The sequence below is a fragment of the Peromyscus leucopus genome, chromosome 2, assembly GCF_004664715.2.
Source record: "Peromyscus leucopus breed LL Stock chromosome 2, UCI_PerLeu_2.1, whole genome shotgun sequence".
Lineage (NCBI taxonomy): Eukaryota > Metazoa > Chordata > Mammalia > Rodentia > Cricetidae > Peromyscus > Peromyscus leucopus.
This window is the reverse complement of record NC_051064.1, coordinates 103,006,850-103,018,175: the sequence shown is the minus strand read 5'-3', so window position 1 is coordinate 103,018,175 and position 11,326 is coordinate 103,006,850. Positions and strand designations below refer to the sequence as shown.

Sequence of the window (11,326 nt, the reverse complement as noted above, 5' to 3'; positions counted from 1 at the left end):
TTTCCCACCCTGAACCCCAACTCCTGTTCTCTCAATGGAGATCTTGCTGTCTTGTCCAGGCTGGTCCTGAACTCTTATACTCAGAGATCTTTCTGCCTCAGCCTCCTGAGTACCTGGGACTACAGATGCCGATCACTGCATTCATCAAATTAAGTCTTACTCTAAGGGACCCTGATGTATATTTCTGATCTGTTACCAGGATCCCCTCCCCGGGATGTTTTCCCACGTTCAACCTTGAAAGGTTCTCAAGAGTTCTTGGTTAGCCAGGACAGTTGGTCACTTCACTTCTAAGTTAAGACATTCCTACCTCTTAAGTCAGATAAGTCAGAACATAATGAAATTGCCATGAGTGAAAAGTGGTTTCACTAACTCAGTGCAAACACACTAACAGTTTTTTAAGAACCAGGCATGAAGGCGGGTGGCGGGTGGCACATGCCTTTAACCCCAGCACTTGGGAGGCAGAGCCAGGCAGATCTCTGTGAATTTGAGTCCAGCCTGGTCTACAGAGCAAGATCCAGGAGAGGCACCAAAACTACATGGAGAAACCCTGTCTCGAGGAGAAAAAAAAAAAGAACCAGGCATGAACTTAGACCATGGGAGAAGGAAGGTACGGAACTCAGTCTGCCCACCATGGAGCTCCAGGCTGAAGTGGGAAAGAACATCAGTTAGCCACAATGTGGGCTTGGGAAACAACTTTGCAGGGAAATCACGTATAATTAGGAACACAAGGAAGAACAGTATGGAGGACATGGTTGGGGAGAGGCAGAGGAGAGCAGACAGGAGGATCTGGAGGCAGGAGCGGCATTGAGAAGAAACTGCAAGTGTCTCCAAAGGCGGAAAGGGGAAAGACGCCAGCAGGGTAAGCAGGCAGGCAGGTCAAGGGGCCTTTGAACTTCAGCATTCAAGAGCTCAAGTAGAACCCGACCAGAGTTAACATGAGAGTGAAGCCAGGAGGCGAGGAATCTCTGCCAGGCCGGGAAGATGTGCATGGAGACCATTAGTGAGCTCTCCCTCATCCCACCCACTTTGCTTGGGGGTCAGATCATGGTGAGGGGTGTTCCCGGTACATGGGAACATGTTTTCTGGAGGCTAGCTTCCGTCTCAACAGTCACGCAATGCAGCAGGGACCAGCTGGGTGGAACCCGGAACAGAGGAGGCAGAGGAACCGAAGGAAAACAGTGCTGCTGTGAACTTGGCCTCTGCCCTCCTTCTCCTTGAGGGGGGCCCAGGGTAGGAAGCCTGGTCTAGTTGGGGTGCTGGGGAACATCTGAGCAGGAAACTGCTTCTCCAGGGAGAGCAGGAAATCAAGACGAGGGATAAGTGAAGTGTGCAAGCTGAGCCCCAAGCAATTCTGACCCAATTTTCTCTCAGCAATCCTCACCACACCCCAAGGAAAACAAGCATGACTCAACAACCACATCGTTGGGGGAGGTGGAGTATTGGCTGCTGCTGCAGGCCAGCCTCTCAAACTCCTCCTCCAGGTTCACTGTTGGCCCCGCCCCACCCTCCGGCCGGCAGCCACAGAAGGTGACCTTGCCCCACCCACCTATGGCTTCAGCCATCTTCCTCCTGCTCTGCTCAGCTTTTAGCTTCCATGTGGAGTCAGGAAAAGCTGCTGATTGGTGGCTGGGGCAAGCAGGACATTTTAAAAGCCACCCTCGGGTCTGCAATATTGGGAGTGTCTGCAGCTCCTTCTAGAGACAGGGAGTTGTGAAGAGTAAATAAAACACATTGTCAGAAAAGAGCCCCTGCTTACGGTAGCTGAGGACCCAAGGCAAGGTGCTGAAACATCTGCTAGGTTTCAGCTGAGCTGACTAACGGAGATAACTTCTTGGCTGGAGGGTTTCTCGATGGCACGCGTCTCAATATTTAAAACAGAATAGATGCTAGGAAAATATGAACCCTAACAGCAGGTATTTGCCTTCCCAACTCATGGTATTCTACCTGCGCTGGCTCTGATCCCCCAGCCAGTCCTACAGGCAGTTTGAGGGCAGTGATACATGTACATCGTTTCTTTCCCCTGACCCTTAGCCAGTATTTATTTCCTGGCAGACCGATACATGCAGATGTTTTGATCTCTTGGGGGAAACAGTAGTGTTAAACTAAGTCTCTTAACACCTGGATGCACATTATCAACCTTTAATAAGTAGAATAATGTTTTCACGCCTTTCCCACTGGCTGTTAGATGCAGTCTAGAAGTGGAAACGGTAACGCTAAGCGGTGGGAAACTGTGAGGTTGCGCTGTTTGGGTCATCCATCCTTTTCCAAGGGTTGTGACTTTGGGAGGGAACTGAGACTCCCCTGCAACATGGGAATTATTCAGAGTACCTTTCTCATGGAATCACTGGGCGTTCCAGAGCACACAGAAAGCACTTCCAATAGTGCCTGGCACGGAGTGAGTGCCACAGTAGCACCCACCACCACCACCACCACCACCACCACCACCACCAGCATCACCACCACCAGCAGCAGCATCTTCAGTGAGGCTCAGCTGTCGGCCGACTCCCTTGTTAAATGATAATACATCTATAATGGAGAGTTCACCTTGCATTGGTGGAGGGATGCAGAGCTGAGCCCTTTCTGGAATGGTCAATATAGCAAAGTAACTTTGCGTTGCAAGATCCTTGCAAACCATAAAATGAATTATGCATATCATAGTTTGTGCTCCTCTGAATCAACACAGCCCTGACTATCAGACAACTTACTGCCGAGCAGACACTGTGCTCGCTGCCTTTCACAGGTTCACACACGTAAGGACCCCCTGCCCTGAATGTTAGAACTGCTGTCATCTCATCTTGAAGATGAGGGGAATGACATCCCAAGGTCACTCAAGGTCTCAGGTATGATTCAAACCCAGGTCACTTGGCTTAAAGGCCACCCTTCTAACTGCTATGTTATCCTTGTGGGCTGGATAGAAATGTGTAAAGGTTACTCAGATCTGAGGGTTCTTCTTCTGCCTCTTCAGCAGGCCTGGGGCAGCCAGCACCACAAAGCATATATATATGGTTTTGCTCCACCAGATCCACCAGACCTGAAAACCATCTTCTTTCCTAAGTCATTGTCTGCACCAAGCTTTCTTCCATAACCTTGGGAGTATCCAGAGGTCACTGCCCTGATGAGATTGAACATTAGAGTTCTTAAATCTAAGGATTTTCAACTTACCCAGAAATCAAGTTTTTCTGGCTAAGAAATCAAAATAAAAAATAATCCCCCCTCATCAAAGAAACCACCACCTCCAAGCAATATACAATCCCCCTTCCTCAAACAAGGAGACAGTCTGTTTTCTTTCTTTGTAGTCGAGAGTGAAGAAGACAACAGGCAACAGTAGTGCATTCTGCTTTAATATCCCAAATATCTGTGCAGATGGGACCACGCTGCAAAACAACCCAGAGATCTGTAGACAAGCACGTCTCACTCGGAGGAAAACTAATTAGAGAGAAGGCACCAGAAACCATACTCTGTTGGATTACATGTAAACAGTAAATGGGGAGACTTTCACAGTGGAGCGGGAACTTCAGTACCATGTCACGGGCACACCCTATCGGCAGAAGATGGCCTTGTTGCTGCCGCCGCATCATGGGCACACACTGCCAACAGAAGATGGCCTTCTTGCTGACCCCCGGCCTCCAAATCTTTACACTGTGGTGTAAACAGTACCTGATGCCAGGGGACAAAGGCCCACACAGCAGCAGTTCAAGAGGGCAAGAGAAGGAACAGACCTCAGGTCTGTCTTCCCCTTTCCATACACAGGGACAGTGCCTCACAAATGGCTATTCATCAAGTAGGAAGTTAAAAAAAAAAAAAAATCAAGTCCTAAAAAGCCCAGGCGAATGCACTCTTTCTGTCCACGCTCTTCCATCAGGTGTCGTGGGTGGGTCCTGGCTGGAGGGACGGACCATGTCTGGCCATCTTCTAGGTGATGACAGTGGGGGCGGTGCGTCCCGTCCTCTCCTGGAGCTGGGACACCTTCAGAGCAATGGAGATCAGGGGAGCCAGCATGACCTGGGAGAAACACAAAGGGAAGAAAGACCCTTTTCCATCACTGTGTAAACAGATCCCTGGTCCACGAGTCCGACCACCTATGTAAGGTCTCCACGCTACCTGAAGCTCTTTTAAGTAACAAAGCAAACCCAAGCCTGCCTCCAGCACTTCTTGCTTCAATGTGCCAACTCCAGGGTCTACCCTGCAAAGCAAGCAACCAAACCATTCTGTATACCTCCTCTCCACATTCCCCACATTCATCCCATCAAGTCTAAGAGACTCTTATTCTGTAAATCTCTTACATGGTACCCACTTCTCTCCAACCATCTGCCATGGCTCCTGCTAACACACGGTTCTCTTAGCTGGGTCCTTCTGCACCATCTGAGCTGATCCTTACACTGCACCCAAAAAGATCTTTCAGATGCAGCCCCCTCCTTCACAGCTAGTTTTCACTGGGGGTGGGGGAGTGGATTCCACTGTTGAAATGAATCATCTTTGATATTAGACAAATGGAAATGTATACAGTTAAACTACCCGTTTCACAGAGGAGGAAACTGACACCATACCACACCGAAGGTGTGTAGTGATGGGACACAAATGGCCCAGAACAGGACCTTTTCTTCCTGTTACTGTCTTTTATCTACATCAGATCCTGTTAACTGGGAAAGCCAGCTCCAGCTGCTGAGACTACCACATGCCACTGCCCTCGGGGCTTCAACAGAGCAACTACAGAGTAAGGGCAGACACTCCCCAGGTGGCTGGTGGCGTCTGCAGGCACGAAGAAAACCCCAAGCTTTTTGTATGGGCCTCCGTCCTGGGAATTAGGTTCAGAAGAAATATATTTTTTCATTCCTTCTGTCTAGCATGGACAGGCTTTTATCTTGAAGATAAAAAGGGAGATAAACACTCCCACCTTCCTCATTTTCTCTTTCTCGATTATCCTAAGGGCCGGTGGTGCAGACCCCAGGGCCCTTGGTTCAAGTTTTAGGGAAGCCAGAACCACACAAGGATGTGAAGATTACTGAAGTTGGGGCCTGGCCGCTGGAAAAAGTGTGACAGAGAAGCAGCCTCCTGCAGCTCCTTTTTAACAAAAGCATCTGTGCACAGGATCTAGTCAGATTCCAACAGCAGAATCTGACCAGATCCTGCGAGGACCGACAGCAAAACAGGCTGCCACCTAAAGGTCGACTTACAGCTTTGCAAAATGACAAGGTTCTGCCGCTCTGCTGGGAACAGTGCAAACGTGTGCCACATTACTAAACCGTATACTTGAAAAAGAGGACGATACACTTGGTTTTGTTTTTGGTTTTGTTTTTACAATTAAAAATTTCGAGTATAAAAAAATTGAAAATGAATAGTTCTTTTTTTACATTGTGTGTGTGTGTGTGCAAACATACATGAGCACAGAGGCACACAACAGCACACATGTGGAGGTGAAAAGACGGCTTAGGGAAACTAGTTCTTCCCCTTCCATCATGTGTTCAAACTCAGGTCGTAAGACTTGGTAGCAAGTGCCTTCACCCACTGAGCCACCTCACCAGCCTTGGACTGCTTTTGATTTTTCATTTTGAATGTTTTAAAGATTTCTTTCTTTCATGTATATGGGTGTTTTGCCTTGATGTATGTAGCTGAACAACATATGACCAGTGCCCATGGAGGTCAGAATAAAGCGTCAGATTCCCTGGAAGCGGAATGATAGATGGTTCTGAGCTACCAAGTGAGTGCTGGGAACCAAAACTGTGTCCTCTGCGAAAGCAGCAAGTGCCCCTAACCTGTGCATCTCTCCAGCCATGACTGGACCTTTCTCAGAAGCTGATCTTACGGGCCACCCCCAGTGATGAAGCATTTAAAGTCCTCTGTCTCCCCACAGTCCTACAACGATGTCAAGTTAGCACTGCACAATTTTATATACAAAGAAAGCAAGACACAAAGACATGGAACAATTCACCCGTGTACTCAGGTCTTCAGGGCCAGGAAGAGGATGAAAAATAAGATCTCACTAACTGGACAGCCTATATGCTCAAACCCACTCTACTAGGAGTCTCCAAACTTGAGTTTTACAAGATTTCATTAGGTATGAGAAGAGGCTTTGTGCAAAAGTACACATGACATACATTATTTCATTTCTTTTTCATAAAAATCACTTTACATTTAAGGTATCACATGTAATTTTTAAATATTTGGTTCTTTGCAGAATGGTGGGGCTTATGGAAGCTAAGCAAGCACTCTACTGTCAGGTCAGCCCCCAGCTCCCGACAGGAGCTGTACAATTACGACTGTCAAACTACCTGACGCAGCCAATCTCTTCATAGTTCCTTCTATGGCACGGTGGTGGTGAAGACGTTAGCAATACATTTTCTCAGAAAATTTAAGCACTTAATACAGCATCACTAACTACAGGCATCAAAGTGGCTCTGAGCGCTCCAGAACTCCTGCATCCTACCTAACTAAAAGTCTCTACCCTTGAACTAACATCTGAGCCTGCCCAGCCCCTGCTAAGGACCCTTCTCTCTCTGAGTTCAATTTTTTTTTTTAGCTTCCACAAGTAAATACCCTCCTATGGCATCTGCCTCTCTGCAACTGGCCTGTTTTGCTCAGTATAATGTTCTCCAAGTTCACCACATGGCTGCAAATGGCAAGACTCTCTTACGTTCAAGACAGAGTGATTTTGCATTGTGTGACTGGGTCACACCTCTCTCTCTCCATCTGCTGAACCGTGGGCACAGCTGCCCAGCAAATGGCTAAGAGGTGCAGCCATCTCTTCAGCATGAAGCCCCCAATTTCTCTGGACACACACCCAGGCAAAGATTGTTGATTGCAATGAGGTTCTTTGTAATTGGTTTGTTGGTTGTGTGTGGCGGTGGTCATCCATTTTTGCAAACTGCCACACTAATGTGCTCCCTTTCCCCAGCATGACACTTTATCTCGGGTCCTTTTGCAGTGGTCCGTCTGTAGGGATGGGGCTGTAACTTATTCTGGCTTTCATTTGCATTGGCCTTATGACCAGTGACAAGGCCCTCTTCTCACATACCTCCTGGACATTTATATGCCTTTGGAAAATGTCTGCTCAATTCTTCAGCAGCTGTCATTCAATGAGTATCTTTCAGAGTATACTGTCTTGATCCTTTATGGCACAATATGAGCTGTGAACCACCCAGAGAGCAAATGTGCCTTGTTCCCTACACACTTAGTGGATACAAACCTCTGGCTCAAGAGCATCTGCCCAGATGAGTGCTGTGAGGAAGACACTTGGGGAGACTCCTCTGTGCACCATTTTTCCTTTCAGCGCCTCCATTTTGGTGACTATTCTGGAAGTCCAGGACCCCTGTTCATTCCTACATGCTCCATAGGTACCCAATCCAGTAGGCGTCAAGTCAGTAGACTTTCCCAGCAAGACACACACTATTGCCTGTCCCTGCTTGTCCCCACTCCTGACAAAGCTGAAACCAGCAAATGCTTTGTCAGAGCAGGTGATCCACCAAGCAAAGCAATGCACCAAGGGCAGACCAGACATCAGACAAGAACGGATGCAGAGACCCATTCTCGTGTAACCGCCACTGCACAGAGCACATGCCTAGTAAGTGCTGGCTGCCTTTCTGTGCCTCAGTGCCCTTATCAGTACAAGGGAGAGTAATAGTCTATATGATTTGAGAATTAAATGAATAGGGGCCGGGGCAGGTAAGGGTGCTTGCTACATAAGCATTACCACATGAGTTAAATCTTCGGAACAAATACAAAACAAGCTCTGTATGGCTGTGCACATACTTAGAACTCCAGCACTGTGAGAGGGAAAGACAGAGGAGAGTCACTTGCCAGGTGCCAGCCTAGCTTCAGGCTCAGTGAGAGACCCTGTCTCAGAGGAATAAGGAGGGGAATGATAGCAGGGCACTGGACATCTTTCTCTGGCTTCCAGGAACACATAGGCATACATCAACCACTACATATATCATACACACACACACACACACACACACAGAGAGAGAGACACAGACAGACAGACAGACACAGAGAGAGAATGAGATTGTTAACTAAGTATATTTATGCAATGGGCTTAGTAAACAGCAAATGTTCAGACAAAAGCTAATCAGTATTGTGGCTGTTACTGGTCACTTTTGCTCTAACATACTAAAACAGACAAAGGAGAAAGCAAGTAGAGCTGGTGACCCGATGGGTTGTTGAGAACTGGCAATGATGTCACAGATTCAGTGGATATTTTGGTTCTCTCCCTTGAACCAAAATAGTGAGTCAGGGGGCAGGGCTGGGACATTACCTGGGGGTCCTGACTGATCTTGGCAGCGTCCTTCTCGTAGCTATCAATGTACAGTCGGATGGTAGCCCCCGCACTCCCGGTGCCACTCAGTCTGAAGATGATACGAGAACCATCTGCAAAAATAAGCCGCAGGCCCTGGAAAAAGATAAGCAAAGTTTTTTCCCCCTCAAGGGCAGAAAGGGAGCCTGAAGACTGGCAGACATGAGGGGTCCATTTGGAGACCCAATCTTATCCACTGGGGGATTAGATCCTTGATAGATGGCAGCAATCAAGCCCCGTGAGTCTGCCTTCTATCAGCCTCTCACTGCGTCCAGACGGAGAGGCTTAACTAACGGAGGAGCAGCATTCCCAGGGTCGTCTGGGAGACACAATCCTGGTGATGCTGGCCGGCATAAGGCTCTCACCCCTGCCCATTTCCCTGTGATTCATGGACTGGCCATTTCAGCGTGAAGCTTCATAAATAAGGAAAGCTGCTCCATGCAGGAATTTGACTCGAGGCTCTGGAGGGAGCTGCAGGCAGATGAGAGGAAAGGATCCGCGGAAAGCCCTGGGAGGGGATCTCAGAAAAGGGGCCACGCGCCCTGGACAGTAGGAGCGGGTGCTCAGACTAACCCAGCACGACCCAGTCATCAGTCAGCTGATGACTGACAATTCGGACTGAGATCTGTGGGGTGCAGGGCCTTTTTCTCCTTTCCTTCCCTCCAGGGCCTCTCTCTATGCCTTCCTTGGGGAGAGGTTGAAGACTCGGAGACAGCTACTTTTCAGGGTAAGGAAGAAAGGCTACATCAGACGTTTGCCTAAGGGTCCTTCACTCTATATGAGTCTATCTGTATGGCGCCAGAGACTGGCCGGAAGGCGACACTCCTCGCCTGGTGTCTGCCACCACTTCACAGGCTCAACTGTGCCACTCCTTAGATCCGTTGTGAGGACAGCAGATGCGATGTGCACAGTGTGTTCTCTAGCTAGTCAATGGAGAGGACACATTCACTCCCACTCAGCATGTTTTACTGTCTACAAGTGTACCAGGGTTGTCCTCGCCCCCAAGCTTCAACCTGAAGCTTCTCAAACCTCCTCCCTAGCTTTACTTGGGGCCGTTTTCTCTCCTTCCCCATCTTCCCTCTTAGTGCTCTAGTTTCCCAGTCCTACGAAGTGGCACTGCTGTCTCCTTCCTGGTGGCACAGAGCACAGCTCCAGCTTCCCACAGTGCCACTGCCCTGACCCTCTCTCGTGGATGAGGGGCCTGCGGAGTCCAGGCCTTGTGTTCTGAACTTCGGCTCTTGCTCTCAAGGCTTCACTACAGCTTCTGTGCAGCCTGGCCAACCTCTGGTCCGCTCTCTCCTCTATAGGCCTCCTTCCTGCTAATTGCAAGACCCAAGTCACCATCATCCAAACTGAGCCAGAGTCCTCGTTCATGGTGAAGGCATGAGGCTGTGCCGCTTGCTAGAACTGGGTACTGACGATGGCCATGGGGAGGCTCCGGTGCTGTGGGACGGTCTGTATGTCAAATTGTTCTGATTGGTCAATAAATAAAACACTGATTGGCCAGTGGCCAGGCAGGTAGTAGGTGGCCAGGCAGGAAGTAGGTGGGACAAGGAGAGAGGAGAATTCTGGGAAGCAGAAGGCTGAGGCAGAGAGACACTGCAGCCGCCGCCATGACCAGCAGCATGTGAAGATGCCAGTAAGCCACCAGCCACGTGGCAAGGTATAGATTTATGGAAATGGACTAATTTAAGCTATAAGAACAAGCAAGAAGCCTGCCACGGCCATACAGTTTGTATGCAATGTAAGTCTCTGCGTTTACTTGGTTGGGTCTGAGCGGCTGTGGGACTGGCGGGTGACAAAGATTTGTCCTGACTGTGGGCAAGGCAGGAAAACTCAAGCTACACTCCGGTGTCTACCTACCACCTATTCTCTACAGGGGGCTTCCAGTGACTCCCCAAACCCATCTCCTCCCAAACCTGGCAGATGCTGTATAAGGAAGCAAGCCAAAGCTTTGCATGCCTCCGGAAAAAGTAAGCAGGGAGGTTGGGGCAACAACACCTTCATCCCATTCATTGTCTCTGCTTCCAAATTACTAGACACGACTTCATTTCTTGACAACAGGCAACAGATCTAAAACGAAGCAGATCCTGGGTGCTAAATGACTGTGCGAAGGAGCAAGAAGGGTGACCAGCTTGTAGCCTTAGGGACACATCACGAGAAACCCCAGCCATCTGTCACCACCCAGGATAAGGCAGATTCTCAGCTACGTTGTCCTACTATGTGTTGCCTTGTCAGAAGGCCACAGATAACAACCGTGGGAATTTCTAAGCAGGAAGCCTTCCTTAGAGAGGCATATTCTAATTGTGAATCTGGAGCACACAAAAGGAGTACATACAATGCCACTCATGACATCATACTGCTATCATGTCTGAAGAGAGAGAAACTGATATCTAGGGACACAGAACACAGTAATGTTTTTCTACATCTTTAAGACTTTCCCATATATTCCACATAGCATCTTGGGTATAATTTTAGGGTTTACAAAAATCCCTCTGGCATATAGGCTCAGAGTTCTTGAACAGAGGTACAGGGGGCTGCAAAGAACTATGGGGGGGAAAAATCTCCCTGTGAGAGTCATATGTAACTGGGCAGAAAGCCAGTTGAGGTCAACTGCCCCAGAAAAACAGGCCTGCCAGGGAAACACAACCTAGGGACCTTTTCCACCTTTTCTCTTGACGCTTCAGAGATGACACCCTGGGTATCTCTCCCACATCCTCACAATCTGTTCCTACCTGATTTCTTGAAATGCTTCCATCTACTGGGTCACTATATTCAAAGTTATCAGCTTTCTCCACAGTGTAGACTTTATCATTTGCTGAGAACTGCTTCCCCACAAAGGAGCGGTCCAACATCAGGGCCTCCAGGTCCTTCATCATTTTGCTCGCACCCTCGGCTTCCACCTCCTCATAATCATACCTGGAAGAAGTTAAGTAGTTGAAACCCCTGGGTTGACTTCAGAGCATCTGAGGCAAGCAGCACTGTGACCATTCTTTGCTTGCCCTCTTGGCCCCCCCCCCCCCCCCCGTAAAGCCC

At 48.7% G+C, this 11,326-nt stretch overlaps 1 protein-coding gene across 2 annotated transcripts in view; it reads right to left on the bottom strand.

Annotated features, from left to right (window-relative positions):
* Nucleotides 1–3,320: 3,320 nt before the first annotated feature.
* Nucleotides 3,321–11,326, bottom strand: part of Pgm1 (phosphoglucomutase 1) — a 62,711-nt gene continuing 54,705 nt past the window's right edge. For both annotated transcript variants that reach the window (XM_028870247.2, XM_028870248.2), the window contains exons 9-11: nt 11,026–11,209; nt 8,252–8,386; nt 3,321–4,002 (exon numbers count right to left, since the gene is read on the bottom strand). In XM_028870247.2, coding sequence (XP_028726080.1) covers nt 3,913–4,002; nt 8,252–8,386; nt 11,026–11,209 — 409 coding nt within the window. In that variant the 3' untranslated portion in view covers nt 3,321–3,912. The remainder of the gene's footprint in view (nt 4,003–8,251; nt 8,387–11,025; nt 11,210–11,326) is intronic.